General features: G+C 40.2%; 1 protein-coding gene across 4 annotated transcripts in view; it reads right to left on the bottom strand.

Moving 5' to 3' along the window:
• The window catches only part of LOC139453164 (stress-induced-phosphoprotein 1-like), a 51114-nt gene that overhangs the window by 10091 nt on the left and 15639 nt on the right, over window positions 1-25384 (bottom strand). The window contains exons 6-22 of one of the 4 annotated variants that reach the window (XM_071234795.1): window positions 23148-23179; window positions 22166-22249; window positions 21618-21659; window positions 20540-20595; window positions 20355-20391; window positions 19397-19537; window positions 18477-18522; window positions 17838-17928; window positions 17146-17196; window positions 16223-16313; window positions 15680-15784; window positions 14032-14122; window positions 12831-12945; window positions 11875-11964; window positions 11365-11467; window positions 7972-8192; window positions 4916-4991 (exon numbers count right to left, since the gene is read on the bottom strand). In XM_071234795.1, coding sequence (XP_071090896.1) covers window positions 4940-4991; window positions 7972-8192; window positions 11365-11467; window positions 11875-11964; window positions 12831-12945; window positions 14032-14122; window positions 15680-15784; window positions 16223-16313; window positions 17146-17196; window positions 17838-17928; window positions 18477-18522; window positions 19397-19537; window positions 20355-20391; window positions 20540-20595; window positions 21618-21659; window positions 22166-22249; window positions 23148-23179 — 1448 coding nt within the window. In that variant the 3' untranslated portion in view covers window positions 4916-4939. Of the gene's footprint in view, window positions 1-4915; window positions 4992-7967; window positions 8193-11364; window positions 11468-11874; window positions 11965-12830; window positions 12946-14031; window positions 14123-15679; window positions 15785-16222; window positions 16314-17145; window positions 17197-17837; window positions 17929-18476; window positions 18523-19396; window positions 19538-20354; window positions 20392-20539; window positions 20596-21617; window positions 21660-22165; window positions 22250-23147; window positions 23180-25384 lie in introns of those variants that run through there. The other 3 variants (XM_071234797.1, XM_071234794.1, XM_071234796.1) reach the window with 3 other exon arrangements.

Raw genomic sequence — 25384 nt, 5'->3', positions numbered from 1 at the left:
GAAAAACAGTAAACATGAAAGTGTGAACATGGTTGTTTCAAAATAACAAAAATGCAAAAAACAACATATTATATGTATTCGAAAACACACATACTTGCTGTATATTAAATAATACAATATTAAATATACAAAAATGATAAAGTTAAAGGTCATACCTGGACCAAAAAAATCACAATTTATAAAAAAACATATAAAACACACAAAATACTTCGAAAAAAAATAGAAGTCATGTTTCCTTTCTCATATCAAACTTGGAATACACGGATACAATTTTATTCTGATGCATATGGTATGACGAACAAAGTCTTTGGATACAATGGATACATAAAGTGTCTTCATTTCTAACTAATAAATTTCCCTGATAATTATCCAGTCAGTGGGAATAAAATCAAGATCATTTCCACTGAACAAATTGTTCTGCTATAATGTGCTCTATGACTTTCAATGCATACTGCATGCCTTTTGGCACATTTGTACTTTTTCCCCCCGAGAGAAATGATGACAGATGAAGATGAGGATGATATATGCTTCAATTTGAATACATGTAAACGTAGAAAAGGTGCCAAATTCCCATTGAGAGATCCGCAATGATACAAACTCAACAGCTGCAGCATGTCTTAACAGACTGCAATCCCCAAGAGAGTTCACTCTCAACTCATACAAACCAAATTCCATTTTGGAGTACAAAATGTCCCAATAATACCTTTTTAAAAAATACAGATTCTTGAGGTTTGAGAGATTTTTATCCAAAGTAGTTGAAGTTCTATATTAAGTGTGAAATTGGAATGTTTACAGAGCACAGGTTATAAAACAGGTGAGCGTGTAACGCTACCCATTAATCATTAAGTAAGAAATCTTGTTACATTTGATGCCAGAACTCAGTTTAAAGAACTTGATTTAACTTGCACCAGGTGCATGTTGACATGGAAATCTTATTTCACCAGACAAAACCAGGTTCCACCCATAAATTTATCAAATTTATCAACTAGTTTAAATAAGAACTCAGGTCTCTGATAACTGTCTTATGAATTACACATAACATAGCAATTTGTGATGCAGTACGGTAAATGAGTGAGTATGGTTTTACGCCGCTTTTAGCAATATTCCAGCAATATCACGGCGGGGGACACCGGAAATGGGCTTCACACATTGTACCCATGTGGGGAATCGAACCCGGGTCTTTGGCGTGACGAGCGAACGCTTTAACCACTAGGCTACCCGACCACCCCATATACGGTAAATGAAGCATAGAGGTGTTGAGTGTGTTCCAAGATCCAAGAAAGGGTTTGTTGGACACAAATATCAAAAATAAGTTGCACTGGTGCTAAATCAAGACCTGCACTCTATTGTACCTTTTCACAAGAAGAGTGAGTGAGTGAGTAAGTTTTTGTTAAAATGCTGCTTTGGAACAATATTCAAGTTACAACACTGCGTGTCAACTTAATATGAGAGGAAAGCATGAGAGTCAAAGCTTTTGAACGTTTACATGTGTACTAATGAGGTAAAACCCTAGAGCATGGGTATAGTTCTGACAGACCACATATCACAATCAGGGTGAACCTTTTGAAGGAATTCAGCTGAGGAACGTATCATGATTGATTATTTTAAACACCAGATGCTGAAGTGACATGTACACTAAAACTTTATTCAGATATCTAAACAATGAACTGATACAAATAACATACTGGAAATCAACTCATAATGCAAGCATAAAATTAATGCCCAAAACAGTGACTGCTTCACTCTAGTAATAACAAAAATGTTACCATGGTAACGTTTTGATTAACTTTTGATGTATTCTGATCGATTATGTACTGCTACAAATAGTCCTGGTACACATAAGGACATGTTTCCAATAAAATGACTGTAAATACCACAACCAGCGAGAAGGCAGAATCTATGGACAAGATTTATCAATTGATCGAATTGTCAGATAATTACTTTGAAGTTCACGGATCACAAAGTAGACACAATTTATGGATAACAATTTCTTTATTTACCTTGAAGGTGACGTTTCGGTTTAGATCCTTATACATTGTCAAGCAAGATTAGTCAAGTAGTTTAAAAAACTGTCCAACTAACCACAAATTCAACTGAAATAAAACGAAAATATGGCTGCCTTCAAACATGGAAAATAGATGCCACAATTAAGGATCTCACATGAGGTACATAAAGTAAACAACACTGTTATGACACACAAAATTACTTATTTGAATTTCCAGAAAAATATGAAAACTATGAATTTCGGGATGCATTTATTATGAGATGAAATTCTTACAAGCAGCTGAAGACTATCACGATGAGAACCATGTAATTATCAAATGCATGGTAACAAACACGGAAAAAAGAGTCCGAGAAGGGTTACCTGCAAATTAAAGACCTAGATCAAATACTCCAGTACATGTATTTTCAACTACCAGTACACAGACTCACTCACTCACCCACCCTGCCCATGCTCCATGTTGTTCCACACACACCCTGGATTACTGCACTGACCTGCTTCAACCTATCAGATGGCAGTGAATCGATAACTCATGTCAGCCAATTAGATCTCTCTTCCAAACATAGGTGATACACAGTGTCTTTGTTTTACTATGACTGGGCTCAACGAAAGAAATATATACTACTCCAAAGAAGTTAAAGAAGAAATGATTCTGACATATTACTATAGTTGTATCGGTCATGGCATGACAGGTGAGGTGCGGTGAAATGGGGTTTAACGTCACGTCCAAGATTAATAGTACAGTATTCGACATAATAAGCACCAAGGGCGCTCTCAAAATTAGAAATAGGGGGCTCTTATTAGAATATTATTTTGGGGGAGCTGAAAGATCGTAAATTTCGTGGTTTATGAGTGAGTGAGTGAGTGAGTGAGTGAGGTTTTACGCCGCTTTTAGCAATATTCCAGCAATATCATGGCTGGGGACACCAGAAATGGGCTTCACACATTGTACCCATGTCGGGAATCGAACCCGGGTCTTCGGGGTAACAAGCAAACACTTTAACCACTAGGCTACCCGACCGCCCCTCGTGGTTTATGATGACAGCCTGAAATGTTTATATATATATACGACAGATTTATTTTTCCAGAATTTAATTTTTCCATAATTAAGGATGCATATAACACACATATTTTACATGAATAAATAAGTCTTGCGTACATTGATCAATCGGAAGGGGTGCTTATTGGGATTGTTCACTAGCCAGTATATTTTTAAATATAGCCATGGGAGCTTATTTGAGCGGATCGCTTATAACGTCGAATACAGTAATAGTAATATGAAAGAATCAGGTGGTCCTTAACCCTGACAGATTAACTGTAGTAATATGAAAGAATCAAGTGGTCCTTAACCCTGACAGATTAACTGTAGTAATATGAAAGAATCAAGTGGTCCTTAACCCTGACAGATTAACTGAAGTAATATGAAAGAATCAAGTGGTCCTTAACCCAGACAGATTAACTGTAGTAATATGAAAGAATCAAGTGGTCCTTAACCCAGACAGATTAACTGTAGTAATATGAAAGAATCAAGTGGTCCTTAACCCTGAAAGATTAACTGTAGTAATATGAAAGAATCAAGTGGTCCTTAACCCTGACAGATTAACTGTAGTAATATGAAAGAATCAGGTGGTCCTTAACTATGACAGATTAACTGTAGTAATACGAAAGAATCAGGTGTTCCTTAAAATCTTTTGAATAGTATATGTCAAGTATAGAATTAACCTTTTTTCTATATTCTGAATGACGTACGTGAATTGTTTTACACAACAGTTAGCAATACACCAACTATGTCGTGACTGGCTATAAAAATTAGTCTTAGCTAGGTAAACCCATAAGAAAATGTTACATAAAATGGAGGGGGGTCCATAAAATATGATACAGTCCTAATCCCATCGGCCCACCACCCCCTATTATAAATGACCAGTCTGTTACTAAGTTTCTTACAGAATGTCTTCCAATGCTGTCAGGTTACAAAGGCACACAATCAGCCAAGTCACAAATCTTAACCATCCATTCTGCAGTAGTCAGCTCCTGAGAAAACCATGGGATACTGGGGACCCATTCTAACCCTGAAAGAAGACAATTGATTGGTCGGATGGTTAATGGTCCCATATTCTATTTCAGAACTCATGTGTGGAACAACATGGTCCATGCAGTTGGTCTTCAAGCATGCATCAAATATGATGACCCAATTCATACTACAACCAAGTTGGCCTAAACCTTGGCTTAAAATTGATCAGCATCAGAGACATACTGAATTCTACCAGTAAGCACCTAAACATATCACAAAGAAATGAGGGAAAAACTGAAACGCCATTGAAAATTGTAACCCCATATTCAAGCAGAGAAAAATGTTCATTGACAGAAAATGTGAAAAGGCATGAAGCATGTCATAACATAACATGAAAGCTAAAAAGTAGAGAAATAAAAACAAATTTAGAAGTTTCCGACATGCCATAAACGAATGAAAAGCCATCATGAATATTCTCAAACTACACTGATAATTGAAGGCTTATTTTCAAAATACTTCCAACGGGGCGAATATTTCGCTGAAATTATTATAATAGTTTTCAAAAATAGGAAGACAAGATTGAAGAATGAACAACAGAGGATGCTAGGACTTGACACCAAGCAAATAGGAGTGCTATAAGACACAGGTGCTTAATACATGGAATTCAGCAGTTACCAAGTTACAAATACACATATTCAGAGTTGAATACAAAACGCAAAGCTCATGTTTCCATTCCTTTCAGCTGTTCCAGTTCCAGGTGAGACATCAGCCACCAGAGGGAGAGAGGCACAGTACAAATGAGTGGTAACTGGACAAAGCCACCCATCACATCAACACAAATGGAACAAAGCGATACGAAGGAGAGAAATGAACGGTAAGACCAAAATTTGATGAAATGTAACCTTAGTTGGGCCTGGCTGTCTTTCTTAGGCCTTTAAATTTTTACATGTTGATTTAGAAGACCTCCGCCACTGAAAGCTAGAAAATTAAAAGTAAATGAATTGATGTCAAGATAATATGCTTGTAAATTCAGTATGAAATCAAATGTCACGTTTTGAGAGACAAATTGTCACCCAACATCCTACAGAACTGATTTTTGTGTTGAATTACCAATATATAACTTCCTGCTGTCTACCATTTCCTTTCTGATCTGAGCTGTTCATTTCAAACATAATTGTATGTAGTTTAATGTAATCAATTTTCAGTGTCTTTTGTCAACTAAAATGTTTGATGAAGACATGAAAAGTTTATCGATAACAACTTCTTTATTATTTGTAACGTTTCAGGGCTACTTATGAAGGGGCAAGAAGTAGCCCTGATACATCACTACAAATAAAAAAACCCAGTTCTAACCATAACTGGAAGTTCTTATAACTTGAAGATTTTGAGACATTTATTTTGAATTCAGTTTTTTTTTCAACACATGATGATGAACGAATCAAAGAATGATACATTTTATCAAAAATGGCCCCTTTTTTATGATGTACTTATTATTCCCAAAACTGCAAATATGCTCGTACCCCTTGTACTGGATTATTTCACCCAGGACTAGGTGAGGTTTCATCAAATCATAGGTTAGGATGGTCAACTAATGCACTCAGAAACATGACTATCAAATAAAAGCATCCACAACTACTTCTACAGGTATTCCACATTGAAGCAAGTGTGTGTTATTTCAGCTTGATCAGCAGTCTTGCAGCTATGTGCCCACGAGACAAGTGAACCATGCTATACACATGTGGGAATCAAACTCTGACCCTTGGTGTGACCAGTCCAAGGGTGCTGAATACCATGCAGTGGGACGTCTAGGGGGCTAAGGTCAGGAAAGCCTACAGTCCTAGCTAGGTTGTATTCACCACTAAGCAGTATTCAACATACTATTCAAATGTTCCTTGTCATAATCCTAACTATATATTAATGAATCCTTAGATTTAAACACTTTAGAAAAAAACCTCAAGCAACAAACTTAATTTCAAAACTGCATACTTGTCTGCTAACTCAAAGTTATAATGTGATCACTTTGGCAGTGAATGATGGCCCAAATTAACCAGAGGCTGGAGTAGTTCTCTCACAAGCCACTAAATACATTGTCAAGACATGGACTTCCATCAGACGAGCCTAGTCTCCCTTTAATGACCTTGAGTGTATGCTACTTGGGACCAAACATGCTTGTGTGTACTGACAGCATGCAAAGATGCCCTGAAAGTATGCATCGGATCATGTGAGGCTGCAAAGGACTACAGATGACTTGTGCATGATTGTGTATGAGCATGAATAACTATGCATGAACTATGCATGAACATGTATGACTATATATGACTATGATACAACCTAGTGTGACAATGCATGACTGAAGAAACTGGTATTACCATGTATGACCTAATAACAGTGTGGGGCACACCACCTAGTATCATAATGTATGACTATGATCCGGTAGGACATTGATTGACCTAAAAAGACCATGTATGGCACCGTATGACTACACCACCTAGTAGGTGAGGTGAGGTGAAATGGTGTTTAACGTCGCGTCCAAGATTATTGCACTTATATAGCGACGTGCATGTACGTGTGTGTGTTTGTGTGGCTGCTTGTACTAGTCCGGACTGATGCCGATTTATAGTGCTAGCTCACTGAGATACCATGCCGCAGTTTAACACGAGTACCCCACTCAGACACGGTATACTGACTCCGAGCCGACCAGTCCTTGTTTTAGCCCCTTAATGCCGAGCGCCAGACAGGGTTACAACAAGTACCATCTTTTAACGTCTTTTGGTATGACGCGGTCGGGGATCGAACCCCGGACCTTCCTCTCTCCGGGCGGACGCTCTACCACTAGACCACGGAGGCGGTCACACCACCTAGTATGATAATGTATGACTATGATCCTGTAGCACAATGATTGACCTAATAAGACCATGTGCGGCACCGTATGACTACACCACCTAGTATGATAATGTATGATTATGATCCGGTAGGACAATGATTGACCTAATAAGACCATGTGCGGCACTGTATGACCACACCACCTAGTATGATAATGTATGATTATGATCCGCTAGGACATTGATTGACCTAATAAGACCATGTGCGGCATCATAAGACCATACCAGCTAGTATGATAATGAATGACTATGATCCGGTAGGACATTGATTGACCTAATAAGACCATGTGTGGCACCATATGACCACACCACCTTGGATGACAATGCATGACTGTTTGATGAAATAGGACCGTGTATGCCCTAATATGATTATGTGAGAACTAGTTTGACCACATGACCTATGACTCTATATGGACCTAGTATAACTATGAATGACCCCGTATGACTACAAATGATCTAGTATGACTATATATGACCTAGCATGACTCTATATGACCTGGAACAACTATATATGAACAAGTATGACTATATACAACCTAGTATGACTATATATGACCGTGTATGACTATATATGACCAAGAATGACTACATGTGACCAAGTATGACTAAATATGACCTAGTATGACTATATATGACCTAGCATGACTAAATATGACCTAGTATGACTCTATATGACCTGGAACAACTATATAGGACCTAGTATAACTATGAATGACCCGGTATGACTATACATGACCCGGTATGACTATACATGACCAAGTATGACTATATACAACCTAGTATGACAATATATGACCTAGTATGACTATATATGACCTAGCATGACTATATATGACCTAGTATGACTCTATATGACCTAGTATGACTATATATGACCTCACATGACTATATTAGGCCCAGTATGACTATATATTACCTCGTATGACTCTATATGACCTCGTATGACTATGAATGACCGTGTGTGTATAACCATAATGACAGCATGCCACATTCAACACTATCATGACGGCGCCCACAGACGGACCAAGGCAAGGGGATATGAAAGCATGTGTAATAACTTGATGATAATTACCTACCCGGTCTGCTGCTGCTGCTGTTGTTGTTGCTGTTGTTGTTGTTGTAGTTGCTGTTGTTGTTGCTGCTGCTGTTGTTGCTGTTGCTGTTGTTGCTGTATCTGTTGGGTTTTTGTATGTGACGATGTATTTTTCTTTAGTATTGTTTGGGCTGGGCCATTTCCATTACAGATTGGATTGTCGGGGAACTTGATCAACAAACGCTGACCTTCACACTCAACGCCCTGAAACACAGAGGGCAGATGTAACGAAAGATTTCTCGCACTCACAGGTGATGGAAGGAAACATGGTTCTACAAGCAGAACACCAAGAATGAGATTAAATATTTTAAACTATCATAATGTTGTACAAATGCTAAGTTAGATATAAAGTTATGAAAGCTTTCACTTGAAACTTAATGAAATATCCATTTAATGGTATTTTTTTTACCAATATGTACCCTCTTCTGGTTGAATGTTGTTTAACGCCCAAGTCAGCAATATTCCATCTATATCGCTACAGCAAAGATATCACTACGGCCACGACTGAAGGCATGATCACGTCATGCCGACCTTATATATTGGGGTTGTGGACACCCAATACACACCTCAAACAGGGCACTGCACATTCAATACAAACCTTAAAAATGGGGGCACTGGACACAAAAATATACACCTCTTATAAAGGGGTCACTGCATGTTTAATACACACCTTATAAACGGGCACTGGACAGCCAATACCCACCTCATATGAGGGCACTGGATAACCAATAACCACCTTATTAACAGACACCTAATAACCACCTCATACACAGACACTGGGCACCCAATACCAACCTCATACACAGACACTGGGCACCCAATACCAACCTCATACACAGACACTGGGCACCCAATACCAACCTCATAAACAGACACTGGGCACCCAATACCAACCTCATACACAGACACTGGACACCCAATACCAACCTCATACACAGACACTGGACACCCAATACCAACCTCATACACAGACACTGGGCACCCAAATACCAACCTCATACACAGACACTGGGCACCCAATACCAACCTCATACACAGACACTGGACACCCAATACCAACCTCATACACAGACACTGGACACCCAATACCAACCTCATACACAGACACTGGGCACCCAAATACCAACCTCATACACAGACACTGGGCACCCAATACCAACCTCATACACAGACACTGGGCACCCAATACCAACTTCATACACAGACACTGGGCACCCAATACCAACCTCATACACAGACACTGGGCACCCAATACCAACCTCATACACAGACACCCAATACCAACCTCATACACAGACACTTGGCATCCAATATCAACCTCATACACAGACACTGGGCATCCAATATCAACCTCATACACAGACACTGGGCGTCCAATACCAACCTCATAAACAGACACCCAATACCAACCTCATACACAGACACTGGGCATCCAATATCAACCTCATACACAGACACCCAATATCAACCTCATACACAGACACTGGGCACCCAATACCAACCTCATACACAGACACCCAATACCAACCTCATACACAGACACTGGGCATCCAATATCAACCTCATACACAGACACCCAATACCAACCTCATACACAGACACTGGGCATCCAATACCAACCTCATACACAGACACCCAATATCAACCTCATACACAGACACTGGGCACCCAATACCAACCTCATACACAGACACTGGGCACCCAATACCAACCTCATAAACAGACACTGGGCACCCAATACCAACCTCATAAACAGACACTGGGCTCCCAATACCAACCTCATACACAGACACTGGGCACCCAATACCAACCTCATAAACAGACACTGGGCACCCAATACCAACCTCATAAACAGACACTGGGCACCCAATACCAACCTCATACACAGACACTGGGCACCCAATACACAGACACTGGGCACCCAATACCAACCTCATACACAGACACTGGGCACCCAATACCAGCCTCATCAACTGACACTGGACACCCAATACCAACCTCATACACAGACAGTCACACTGGACACCCAATACCAACCTCATACACAGACACTGGACACCTAATACCCAATTGAAAAAAACAGACAGCGGACACCCAATACCCACCTTATCAACAGACACAGACACCTAATAACCACCTCATAAACAGGCACTGGACACCTAATAACAAATTGAAAACAAAACAGACACAGGACACCCAATATCCACCTTAAAATACGGACACTAGACACCCAATACCCACCTTAAAATACGGACACTAGACACTCAATACCCACCTTAAAATACGGACACTAGACACCCAATACCCACCTTAAAAAATGGACACTGGACACCCAATACCCACCTTAAAATACGGACACTGGACACCCAATACCTACCTTAAAATACGGACACTAGACACCCAATACCCACCTTAAAATACGGACACTAGACACCCAATACCCACCTTAAAATACGGACACAAGACACCCAATACCCACCTTATAAACAGGGGCTGAGGGCACCCAATAATACAGTTCGAAGCCAGAGCCACATTTTGAAGGATTTTACAAATGCGAGACAAAGATAACCCCCAAATACCTGTGGGATAGCTATGGGGTATCGCCAACACAACATACCTATGGGGTATCGCCAACACAACATACCTATGGGGTATCGCCAACACAACACAGCTACCAGGTATCGCCAAAACAACATACCTATGGGGTATCGCCAACACAAAACACCTATGGGGTATTGCCAACACAACATACCTATGGGGTATCTCCAACACAACATACCTATGGGGTATCGCCTACACAACATACCCATGGGGTATCTCCAACACAACATACCTATGGGGTATCGCCTACACAACATACCCATGGGGTATCTCCAACACAACATACCTATGGGGTATCGCCAACACAACATACCTATGGGGTATCTCCAACACAACATACCTATGGGGTATCGCCAACACAACATACCTATGGGGTATCGCCAACACAACATACCTATGGGGTATCTCCAACACAACATACCTATGGGGTATCGCCAACACAACATACCTATGGGGTATCGCCAACACAACATACCTATGGGATATCGCCAACACAAAATACCTAGGGGGTATCGCCAACACAACATACCTATGGGGTATCGCCAGCACAACACAGCTATCAGGTATCGCCAACACAACATACCTATGGGGTATCGCCAACACAAAATACCTATGGGGTATCGCCAACACAACATACCTATGGGGTATCGCCAACACAACATACCTATGGGGTATCGCCAACACAACATACCTAGGGGGTATCTCCAATACAACATACCTATGGGGTATCGCCAGCACAACATTAATGAATGAACAGTCAGACCTTGTTACCCACCTGTAAAGATTGCATAGCTTTTCCTGCTGACACAGGCATTTTAAAATTTACAAATGCACAATACTTGTCGGGTAAAAGCCTCACACTGGTCACTGTACCATATCTGCAACAGAGACAAATGCACACATTGTGAAAAACTTATAAACACACCACAGCAACATGGACAGAGGAAATACTCAATTTGTTACAATTTGCATAATTCTATTGATAATTGTCTCATTTTCCCCAATTTACTCAAGAGCTATTCCTCAATTGTATATAATTTTCATTATTAGTTTAGTAATTGTCCCACTTACCCCAAAAATCCCCATACAATAATATCTCTTTAACATTATGCAGTGTTCAAAACTAAGAAGGAAAAACTTTGTGCTAAAAGTCAAAGACATAGGAGGTCCCTTAATTTAAATACAGCAGAAAGCCTCCAACATCCCTGGGCCTCCTTATTTTGTTACACTAACATGGAAAATCATCAGACATTACAAGCAAAACCTGAAAAACAAGTCAACTTACTTTTGAAACATTTGAACCAATTTTTTTTCTGTGACCTGAGGTAAAACATTTCCAACCCACAAAGCAGTAAGACCCTCTGGATTATTGAAACTGTGAACACAAACAAAATATAACATTAGCATCACATGTCTCACTATTGTATATACTATATGTGTATACTTGCTGTGTTTCTATTAGGACCCATAAATTGTGAGATTTTCATCCAATTTTTCTTAAAACTTTCTCTTTTTTTTATTGCAAATTTACTGTACAGCACTTTTCTTATGACTACAATGATCTGGTAACGTGTATGGAAGACTGGTTTGAGCTGGTAATGTACATAGGAAGACTGGTTTAAGCTGTTAATGTACATAGGAAGACTGGTTTAAGCTGGTACTGCATTAGGCAGACTGGTTTGAGCTGGTAATGTACAAAGGAAGACTGGTTTAAGCTGGTACTGCGTTAGGCAGACTGGTTTGAGATGGTAATGCATAATGCACACTGGTTAGAGCTGGTAATGCGCAAAGAGGACTGGCTTGAACTGATAATGTGTAAAGGCAGACTAGTTTGAGCTGATAATATGCATAGGCACACTAGTTTGAGCTGGTAATGTGTAAAGGCACACTAGTTTGAGCTGGTAATGTGTAAAGGCAGACTAGTTTGAGATGGTAATGTGTAAAGGCAGACTAGTTTGAGCTGGGAATGTGTAAAGGCAGACTAGTTTGAGCTGGTAATGTGTAAAGGCAGACTAGTTTGAGCTGGTAATGTGTAAAGGCAGACTAGTTTGAGCTGGGAATGTGTAAAGGCAGACTAGTTTGAGCTGGGAATGTGTAAAGGCAGACTAGTTTGAGCTGGGAATGTGTAAAGGCAGACTAGTTTGAGCTGGGAATGTGTAAAGGCAGACTAGTTTGAGCTGGTAATGCATAATGCAGACCTGTTTGAGCTGGTAATGTATATACACAGACTGGTGAACTTACTCCATTTTTATATCAGAAGGCTGTGACTGCTGAAAGGACTGTAACCGTGAACTGGACGTTGTTATAAACTCATCTTCATCTGAGAAATAAACCTCGCCTGATAATGAGTTTTCCGCTGAAACAGAGAGGGATAATCATAATTAGGTGTGGAATGATTGCATGAACTACTGATGTATCGTGGTTTTCCAGAGCCCTACGTCAAAACATGGATGACAACTTAAAACACTAATATTTACTGCCATTGCTGTGCTATACTATCACTGTGCTACGTGATAACATTTTGTAAATTATTAACTTTACCATATGGTTTTATTTAAAAGATACTTGTTTGAACAAACATGTTACCATATATTATAATATGTTTTTATACATTACTCATCAGCAAACAACTAAAGGGACTGCCCTTGACTCCCCAACACCGTTTGTAGAACAGGAGATGTGGCGGACATGTTAGGCCATTGTAAAATGGCCGCTGAATAATGTCCTTTCATTGGTTGTTACAAGCATAAGGTATATTGGGACTTATTCAGAACCAGAATTGTTCACAGAGTGGGTATGGATAAAGGGTATATCAAACTCCAAGAGACCCTCAGAATCTGTTCCACATTATCAGTCCCAGGCAAAGGCATAACTGATCATAAAAGTCCACTCTGGAATTCCACAGTTACATGTTTGCTGGACCAGCAAGACTATGCATAGTCCAATCAAAAATCGCATAACGAAACTAGTCATCCGGTTAAAAAAACAACATGGATTTCAACGTGCAGATTTTGGTCGACCGCAGGACTTACAAAACGTGTACCGCTTACTGAGCAAGGTGCTCCATTGATTTGATGCACCTCGCAATGTAAGACCCATTTTATTACAATATATATCTTGATTATCGATCACACCGGATTGACTGGGTGCTGCCATTTTGTTCGAAGCAAATGCAAGTGAAATGAGAGGTCAAACTGATTGGTCAATAGGAGGGACATAGAAGGGAAATAACCTGGAAATTCCAGCCTAGTTCGGCAAGGGTGGAAACTGGACCTTTATGGTCAGTTAACGCCCTTCCCTCGGGGAGATGGATCCTCATATTCAAACTTAGTCACATTAACACTAAGCTGTCTTCATGGAGGAATGAGTGAGTTTGATCATAACAAACTATTCACAGAATTTGACTTAGCTATATCCAAGGCTGATCATGCTATTTACTCACCAACTCCTGCTAAAAGTGAGTCTAATGCTGTCTGGACAGACCCATGTTTCTTTATTGAAGCCTCTGCTTGTTGTCGTGAAAACCCCATTTCCTGAAAGATACAGACACAACACCTGTCAGGCTCAAGCTCCTCACAGCGATAGTCCGTTCGGGGACCTCTCTATACTATCGCTGCCACCAGTCAAAACTCCCCACTGTGATAGGTGGCCCCAACAATGCTTGGAGTTGAACTCGCAACCCAATGACCGTTATGTTTACAAACAAGTGACGACTGTTGTGATGCCAAATACACTTACCGCTAATAAATTACTTTCTTTGTTTGTCAATTTGAATTTCTATTTCATTAAAAGTATCATCTTTAATTGATATAGTAAGAATGTAAGGGAGAAGTTGGTAGATTTTCCGTTAGTCTGCAATCTCGAACCATTCTGATTATTAAAACAACAAAGTAAATTCATCTGGAAAACATGATCAGTCGTAAAACCTTTTCAAAATGAAATATGATGGCATTCTCAAAGACATTAACAAAAGTATAAACGTTACTAATATGGGGTGTGAGGGTAGATTTCAAAATTCTTGTAATGGCTGCGACCACCAATGAGTCCATACATGTCAGTGCCTTACATAACCAACACAGTTAGAGCCTCTCCCTTATCTAACACTAGTCACAATCCGTTTTTCTCTCAATTAGCATAATCAATGTTATTAAAATCTTCACCAATCCTTATTACACTTTCACAGAATCATTTTCAGTCCAACATCTGATAGACTGAACATCACTTGAATCATGTAAGCATTTCACATATTTCCTAACTTAAGATATTTACGAGATGGAGTGAGTATGGTTTTACGCCACTTTTAGCACTATTCCAGCAATATCACGGCGGTAGAAAACAGAAATAGGCTTCTCAAATCGTACCCATGAGGAGAATCGAAACAGGGTCTTTGGCTTGATGAGCGAACACTTTAACCACAAGACTACCCCACCCACCTTACAAGATGGAAACACACAAGGGTAATAATCTCTTTGTCACATAATGTCACTCTTACAACAACCGAAGTCAAAACAGTAAATCCACTTAATGAATTAGCTTAAGAAACTATGTATGAATACAATGTTTGAGTGAACCGCCTATTTTATCATCTAGTGCAGGGTATTACCTTGATTTACAAAAATGGGGGTCCAGAGCACCCCAAATGTCCCTTGGGCACGACAGAAACCTATGATTGTGGGTCCGAATCCCGGTTTGCCCCAATTATGTTTCTAGGTTTGTCGGCACCATACCCGTGCTCGTGGGTTTCACAGAAGTGGTAAATGTCTTTGACCTGCATCACTTTGGGCTTTCCTCCTACATTAAGCTGACACGCTGCGATATAACTGGAATACTGTTAAAAGCGGTGATAAACCCAACTCACTCACTCACTCACACATTCTAATATCAGTCTGTGCTAAAATGTATTGAGCCTACTAGCCAACACTTGGCTCTCAGTATCATTTTCAGTAGAATTTATATTATTATTAACTTATGCTATTATTAGCTGACTCTAGTGGACGATACAGAGTTGTAGAGGCATAAGTCACAGACTGTGATAGGATAAATACCTGGGTTAGTATTTAATCTGTGGGGACATGTACGGTTGTACTCACTGTAAGCTGGTAGGTCCGTACTCGCAACAGCTCCTGTACAGCATCTTCACAGTTTTTATCTAGTTTTAGCACCTGCATAAACGCTTTTTCTGCTTCAGGGAAAAGCTGGAAAAAGGCAAAGGCTTAATGAACATCAATATTCATGTCAACAGTGACTCTAGCAAAGTCAGATATACCTGATCACTTCCTCAAATACAAACTATAATCTTTATTCACAAGTTCACAAGGTTCATGTCTATGTCATCAAAGCATCATATATATGTCACTTTGTAGAACCAAAACCCAAATGTTATTTGGTGTAACTACATCTAAGATTTTTTTTATTACTACAACAACATGACCACACAAAGCCATTTTGAAAGTGGTCAAATGTAGCAAATGTTATATCTGGAGTAACACTTTTTGAGTAAAGTACAGATTTTCGTACTTTTGGGGGTTGAGTCCCGTCCGGGATTCGAACCCACACTGCTAGAGTGTGGAACCCACAATCATAAGTTTCTGGCCTGCTTAACAGAATACCACAGTTCTTAAGCCTATACACACCTTGAGCCCTGCTAGAGCCCTTCCTTTCCTAAAATAACCTTTTGCCCAGTCCTTTGCAAGAACGATGGCTTTTTCTGCATCACGTAAAGCTCTGAAAAGAAATGAAAAGAATAATTATTTTCGGAACAGTCACACAGAGATGAAAACTGTGTGTTTGAGACGGTGGAGATTCCACAGCAGCCATCAGTATATCAGCAACAGGAGTTATCACCTTCCCAACAAGCAGGGCCAGCCCTCTGAGGCGGAGCCAGTTGCTTTGCAGACTGCCTGCCTTAGTGGTCGAAGGACTAACGTGATCGGTCGGTCAGGCTCGGTGACTTGGTTGAGGCATGTCATTGTATCCCAACTGCGTGGATCGATGCTCATGATGTCAATCACTGTATTGTCAGGTCCAGACTCGATTATTTACAGACCGCCGTCATATAGCTGGAATATTGCTGAGTGCGGCGTTAAACAACAAACATACATACAATACAGAGATCAAAGTGTGCTTTTCTTGTGCACAGTTAAATGATTCACCATAATGATTGAACAATGTATAAAATGAGTGAGTGAGTGAGTTTTACGCCACTTTTAGCAATATTCCAGCAATATCACGGCGGGGGACACCGGAAATGGGCTTCACACATTGTACCCATGTCAGGATTCAAACCCAGGTCTTTGGCGTGACGAGCGAACGCTTTAACCACTAGGCTACCCGACCGCCCCTCAATGTATAAAAACTACGCTGTCCACATCATGATAATTATTATAATTATTATCAATTTCATGTGATCGCAGTTCCTCTATCTGGGCTTACTGTTTGCTCTACTCCTGGGCTTGTGTGAGCTGTTACAGTCATATGTTAGTTACTCATCAGAAACACCAACATAAGGTCAGTGAAAAGACATTTCTGACTTTCTCGCGAACTCCACTGAACTTACTTTTCATATTGGTGTATTCGGTCATAACAGTAGGATCTGTTTCCAAAAAATCTGCAAGTAGAATATTCATCTTCATTAGTGTAACACCTAAATATCACTTGAACATTCCACCACGTCCTAACTACTAACTCAGGGCTCGAAAAATTTCTCTCCGGCCAGAAGCCCAATCCACCAGACTACGGAGGCGGAATCGATTCATACCTTGAGAACTACCTTATACAAATGTAGACAAAATGTACAGACTATCTAACTGTATCCTGTGTTGACTACAGGAAGCATGCTAAGTGGATACTTTCATCACTATACATCAATAATACGTGAGGTGAGGTGAAATGGGGTTTAACGTCGCGTCCAAGATTTTTGCACTTATATAGCGGCGTGCATGTACGTGTGTGTGTTTGTGTGGCTGCTTGTACTAGTCCAGACTGATGCCGATTTATAGTGCTAGCTCACTGAGATACCATGCCGCAGTTTAACATGAATACTCCACTCAGACACAGTATACTGACTCCGAGCCGAACAGTCCTTGTTTTAGCCCCTTAATGCCGAGCGCCGGACAGGGTAACAACAAGTACCATCTTTTAGCGTCTTTTGGTATGACGCGGTCGGAGATCGAACCCTTGACCTTCTGCTCTCCAGGCGGACGCTCTACCACTAAACCACAGAGGCGGTCCATCAATAACACAACTTACCTAAAATCTCTAGGGTCTAAATTGATAGCTTCTGTAAAAAGTTCAATGGCTGGGTTGTAGTGACCTAACTGAGCCATTTCATTTCCTCGTACTGAAACAGAAACATACCAGCAATGTTGCCACTGAAGCGATGAACATACACAAGATTGGTCCTCAGGAAATAAATGTGGAGATGAATTTTTCAAAACTTTAACAAACACTTTTTCAACACCTTATACGTGTAGAATCTACCCACTGCGCATCTATCTATAACATGTATACAATGAGTGAAGGAGAAGGGTTCCATGCCAATTGAGCAATACTTATGTAAGTGAGTGAGTGAGTGAGTGTGGTTTTACGCAGCTTTAGGCAATATTCCAGCAATATCACGGCTGGGGACACCGGAAATGGGCTTCACACATTGTACCCATGTCGGGAATCGAACCCTGGTCTTCAGTGTGACGAGCGAACGCTTTAACCACTAGGCTACCCGACCGCCCCAAGCAAAAATTAAGCTACATCACAGTTGGGTGAGGGGAGAAATGGGCTTCACTCATTGAACAAACTTGAGTGTTTGGTGTGATGAACGATAATCACTACATTACCCAACAGCCACTGTGTAAAGGGGAGACTGCTGTAATTTCAACACATAACACTCACTTGCTAACTGTCGACTCCGCAGAACTATTGGATCTAAATCTTCCACCTGAAGCAGCAAGACGAATCATCACACATCAATAATGTCTTGTCAATAGTATGTCATAGGAAATGGTGCAATTATATACCTTGGGATTTATCAACGATTTCAAACTTTGTGACTGAGGCAGGCAAACTGGGGAGGGGGGAAACAATTTGTGATTTATAATAATGTGAATGTTTTTAAAGTATCAAATTTAGAATCATTTTAACATTGGATTCAAAGAAATAATGTAAAATTGGGTATTATAGTCTTTTTCTCTTTATTGGTACTGTTATCAGAGAAAATTCAGAAAAGTCAAAACCTAAAGAAATGGCTAAAATTAGTTTGAAAGGCCAATTTATTATATACATAAAAAAAGGTAAGGGAAAAGGACTATTTGGGGGATATTTCATTGTAGTGAAGACTGAACACAAATTTCATAAAAATATTTTTAAAAATATTCATGATCCTAACTCAGTATAATTCAATAGAAAATCCAACCACGAGCAAATCGTGTCCCAAGAAGAATTTTTTACAAAAGTTTGAGCTGTCTTTATTTCCTCTTTATTTCCCCCTCCCCCCCCAAATCATCTTTGTTCAAAGACTTGCTCATATTTGAATATTAGAAAAACACTTCCTGAAAACCTCTAAAACACCCATTTTGATTCATTTCAGCCTGACCTCTACATTCAGTGTTGTTCAATGATCCCGTTGAGCCCCAAAAGGGCCCTTATCACACCATGTCCATTCACTATAATCTTCTTGTCACCACATTCAATTTTTATCAGTACATGTAAAATGAAAATTTCAACTAAAATCTGCAACTGAATCCGCGCCTCTCCCACCCCACCCCCCACCCCCCCACCCCACCCCACCCCCAACTAGTTGTGAAGTTGAGTACCTCTTCTTCACTCTTAGCACCGGATTGCTGCTTGTCTTTTGGTTTATCTTTTCTACTTGTCTGTGTTGTTTCTGTTGTAGTCTGACCTTTCTTCTTTTTATTTACAACTTTTGTGAAAAATGCAGAATTAGGATCAAACCCCTGAAAACAACAAGAACAGGTTCATAACCATGACAACTAACTTCACTGACATCCAAAAGAATCATAAATAGGATGATCCAACTCGATATTGCTCATGTGAGATCTCCTGGAAGATATTACTTTGCTGGTCACCCATTGGTTGATTGCCGTAAGCTTGAGGTTTAATGTTCCAATCAAACACAAAGGACTCTAATTTGACAAACACTTGCTAATAACACTGTCAAGGCGATCTGATCAATAATCAAGATCTATATTGGAATAAAACGGGTCTTACCCAGCGAAGTGCATCAAATCACGTAAGCTCCTTGATATAAAATATGAAAAAGTTTGGAAAAAATCTGTTGACTCTAAGTTGATGGTTCACATGCTTTGCAAATCCTGCAGTTGACAGAAATCTGCACGGCAGTTTACAAACCGGATGTTGATTTTGTTCACGTTGTTACGCAATTTTGATTGGTATATGCATAGACTCTTAAGTCAAGCCAAAATAGAACTCCATAATTACAACCTACTTCCGCAAAGGTGGAATCTGGACGTTACTCCCTTGCCTCAGGAAGATGACAATACTGCGGTATTTCTCATCAGATTCAACCCAAACAAGTAACCATTTGAACAAAAAAGAAAACACTGCATGTTTTTAACATCAGCTGATGTCCGAAAGACGACAACGCCCTACTGTACTGTATACCTGGCCTTTAAAACATCTTGATCTGCCGCTAGCAGATACCCTCGCCTATGTCAGCAATGACATCAATCAGAGCACTGGAACTGGTAGATTTGATGGTGACAACATAAAGGAATGAGTGTGTGAACTTACAGCTTCTTCTGCTTCGGATGATGATCCACTGTGACCCCTGAAAGGAACAGTTACCATGGTGAAATGCACAAACCAATAAATTAATTCCAGGTATAAACTGTTTGTGAAAATGAGTATGTAATTCATATGACAAGAGGATTGAATATCCCTCAATACAGCGGTTGTTAATGTTTTTAGAAACTCACTTTTTGTCAGATTTCCTCCCCTTCTCACCGGATTTTTCCCTCTTTGGTTTTTCATCCTGCAAGCATAGAAACAATGCAACAGGTGCTCTTACTCATGAGGAGACAACTGTTCCTTACCTACTCACTGAGACACATAACACAAAAATCTAATTGTAACAGATATAAGTAAAAACTTGGAAATCAACAAGCACAGACACAGCGAAAGCGGACCTTAGGCCATGATCAAAACGCATTTTGGATTTAAACCTTTAGAGTGAATAGACGCACTTTAGATTCTCGGGCCCACTAAAATAAAAGACCTATGCAAAACTGGTCTCAGTCCCAAAGAAATCTGCCAAATGCATCAATCTTCTGGCATAGAGAAAAAAAAATTGTTTCCTTTTTGGCAAGTGTTATTTTTCAAGATTTATCAATCTTTAACAGGGACTCCCAAGAACTCAACATTACAGCGTTACTGCAAGCTATCAATTCCCAACACCCACTGCCTACAATCGACCTTCATCCACAACCCTTATCCATCACAACCACATCCACCACCTACATCCATTTCATACATCTATCACCAACATCCATCTCCCATATCCACCACCCACATTTATATACACTACCAACATCCACAACCCTCTATCAACCACATCCACACCCACATCCTCTATCAACCATCCACACCCATCACCCTCCACCGCCCACATCCTCTATCAACCATCCACATCCACCACCCTCCACCACCCACATCCACATCCCTCCACCGCCCACATCCTCTATCAACCATCCACATCCACCACCCTCCACCACCCACATCCACATCCCTCCACCGCCCACATCCTCTATCAACCATCCACATCCACCACCCTCCACCACCCACATCCACATCCCTCCACCGCCCACATCCTCTATCAACCATCCACACCCATCACCCTCCACCGCCCACATCCACATCCCTCCACCACCCACCACCCTACATCCACGACATCCACCAACGACATCCTCCATCCACACCCACGTCCATTACCGGTACCCATCTCCCTCCACCCACATCCCCCACCCCCAACCACATCCTCTCCATTGCCGCCTGTACCTTCTGGTCCTGTTTCTCCAGCTTCTTCCTCTCCCGTCTTCTCTGCAAACAGGATATGAAGTACAATTTTTATCATCAATAGCAGGCATCAATTTAACTATCAAGATATTCAAAAATGTATTTCTATTATTACTTGTATTATATGACCATTGATTTAATCACAGCCAGGTGTCACACCAGCAGATCGACAGAGTGAGATGTGTTTGACGCAACTTTGAACAGTATTTCAGTCATATCTCAGCATGTCAGCTTGATGTCGGAGCAAAGCCTGAAGATATTTCTCACTGTGGCGCTGACAAACCCAGAGCAAATCTAATATTTAAAACCACAACCAGCGGCAAATTGTGCCTTGGACGCCCTACACCGCTCGTCAACATTTGAAAACATATGCTATACAGAATACAAACAATCTGCATATATATTTGACCTGAGACTTGGAACAGAGAACAGAGACAGGATGCAACGGAAGTGCAATGAATCATTGAAGCCCAAAACATGCTCGTTCCAGTGCAAGTGTTCCTGCAAGAATCTCAATATGGTGAACATACTTTCTTTTTTGCTTTCCGTTTCTCTGCTTTCCTTTTTTCTTTTTCTTCTTCTGTAATAAGTTCTTCAGCATTTCTATTTACCTCCTGAAACATAAAGTTTCCTGTCACACAGATCTAACCTCACAGTCACAACATCAATGCTAGACACGGATCTAACCTCCAGTCACAAATCACTGCTGGTCACGTAAGTGAGCTCATTGGTTAGGCGACAAACGTGATCAGGTGGTCAGGCTCGCTGACTTGGTTGATACATGTCATCGATCCCAACTGCGTGGATCGATGCTCATGATGTTAGTCATTGGATTGTCTGGTCCAGACTTGATTATTTTACAGACCACCGTCATATAGCTGGATTATCATCTATATGACGGCAGCCTGTATATAATCAAGTCTTGAACTGTCAATCCAGTTGTTGATATGGTGAGCATCGAGCCGTCAGAGTACATATCCACGCCATCAACCAAGTCACTGATTCTGACTGACCACCGATCCATCAAGTTGGCTCTTACAACCCCCATCAATTGCTGGAGACCTATTCTTGTGAAATCCCAATGTGTCTTTTAGAAAGTCTGCTAATAAATAGGGGTGGAACAATACAGGAAGGTCACGATACCATACGTATCATGATATATAGGTCACAATACCATATGTATCACAATACACATATTTTCGTCAAATCTCGTGGGAACTTCTTGACTATAAATATTTCAGAGCAGCATTAAAGGAAAAGGCTAGCTGTAGCCACATGTTCGAAGTGGCTAATCATAGTAGTGAAATTGAAACGCTAATTACAACAAATTTACGGTACTTGAGTGACAAAAATGCTTGGGGACATTAAATGAAGGACAATTGTCTTGTATCCATACTGTAAAAAATGTATGGTGTATCGTATCGTCGCATGAAAACTCATGATGCACTGGTGCACTGATGTATCATGACACACCCACTAATAAATGCCTGTCCAGTATAAGCAAACACCTACCTCAGCTGTTAGATGGCGGGAGTTGTCTCGCCCTGCAACAAAGGACAGCCATTATTCAACTGCAACAATGACTACATTAAACACGCTGAAGTGTACAGGTATATGGATCAATGGGACAGTTTATAACCCTGCTAATCAATACACAAGGTTCGTAGATATCAAACATACAAATAATAGATGACAACAAAGCTATGGGCCAGAAACTAACAAACAACAACAGGGTAAAGGTCCCAGGGCTACAAGTTTCTCATCAGTCAAATAAACTTTTATGGTTGTTATAGCTACTGAAGTTAATAAACAGCAGCTCTAATCATAATATAGTTACTAAGAATTGACTTCAATATTGTTTGTGTTATTGGAGGTTTATCGGTAAGAAAAAGCCAACAAATAAAAATGATTTGCGCTGGGGTCATATGATGATATCATTTTATCATATAAAGGGTAGATTTCTCGGCAGGATAAAGGATAGAGATACACATATCAAAGGTCAAGTAGGGACTACTTTCATTGTTTAGAAACAAACATGGAGTCGCCCTTGCCATTTGGCAATCAAGTCAGAATTAACCATCGGGAATCTGGAGAAACTACTGGGATAATTGCTATCATTATCAAAAGAACAGTCTACTATACTGAAAATTAGTGTCTAACTGTGACACAGCTGAGGCATTATAAAAGTTTTGGTAAATTTGGAGATATAAATTGTGAAACAATTTAACGAGGATGCTAGCCTAGCGGAATCAGTTTCCATATCTGTACTTGCAGACCTCTGCGGCTTGGAACCTTTTCCCAAAGCTAAAACAGTTGGATCTGGTCGAAATATGGTGTGTTTGGGGTAGTCATTATCCTGGGTTAGGAATAAACACTATGTATTTAGTTCGCCAAGGCTTGTTAAATACAATGTTTATTCCTAATACAGGATATTTACCATCCCCAAACACACTCGCATAAAATATAATTATATATGTGCTTCTGCCATGGGAATATCACAAAATCTGCTTCTACATTCTTGGATTCATCATATGTTTAAATCTACTTGATCTGAGGTGATCAAATACTACATTAGAATATGGCTGCTGACAATCTTGCTACATCTCTATGGTTACACCACCAGCAAGAGATAAGATGTAATATCACCTCGACGTGATAGGAAGTTCCCCCACAATGTGGCAGCTTACTATTGTAGGAAAGCCCCTATTATAGCACTTATACCACCTTGGTGAAACCCAGACACATGGGTAGGGTGCTGACAAATCAAGGATCATAATCTGGACGAATATTGGATTGAAACTGATGATCATCAGATACTAGCATGGCTGAGGGAGGGAACTGAACTCAACCAGCAAAGTGCTAGTTTGCACATTATCAAGGATCATGATGAATCTTGGAGCAAAAACCTACTGTCAGCAGATTCTGTCACAGCCAAGGGAGGCAACTCAACGCATGAGCTTCCTGTGCATGTTATGAGTCACATGTACTTTAAGAAGTGCAAAGAGATACTGTTACCTAGCATTTCATAGGTCACTGATCAAATATTCATGACACACAAACAGAGCTTTTATATCAGATATTGATTCAATCATCGTTTACTTTTTCATACATTCAGCGAGACTAGGAAAGACTGGATAACTAGATGTCTTTGTTGGTTCTAGTCACAGTATTTCCTGAAATAGATTGATTTGAAAACTCACATATAAATGATGGGATGGCTGACTGGGGGTCATTACTAGGGCTGGGACGATACACCAACTATGCTATCCGATAGTTACCAAGATACCTTACTCATTATCCAATATGTATCATGATATTTGCCTGTGCTCTTACCTGTGGTGCATAAGCCATCTTTTTCATAGACAGGATGGCCAAATATACCTGGCACACTGATGATTTACAGTTGGCAGTGTCAAGTATGGCGAAATGAATGAGAATATTTGTTTTCACTATTAACTTGCACTTCTGATAAGTGTTTAGTGGAACAGTTATTAAAGCAATCCTTTAAGGTCAGAAGTGATATTTGTACTTAGTGTGCGACTGTGATCGATACTTGTAGTAAAAAATTGCAATCCCCCGATGCAGCGGTGTATTGTTCCACCACTAGTCAATATTGTCATCACACCACATGCTTCTTCCCAAGTCACTGATTTGCCTGGTCCAGACTTGATTATTTACAGGCCACCATGAAACAGCTCAACTCGGTCCCATGACTTGACACTTAATAAGTGTTCAGCCACATGCTCCAG

The sequence above is a fragment of the Haliotis cracherodii genome, unplaced genomic scaffold, assembly GCF_022045235.1.
Source record: "Haliotis cracherodii isolate W230 unplaced genomic scaffold, xgHalCrac1.p SCAF_9, whole genome shotgun sequence".
Taxonomy (NCBI): domain Eukaryota; kingdom Metazoa; phylum Mollusca; class Gastropoda; order Lepetellida; family Haliotidae; genus Haliotis; species Haliotis cracherodii.
Note: the sequence above shows the minus strand (reverse complement) of the source record. Positions and strands in the feature narration are given on the sequence as shown.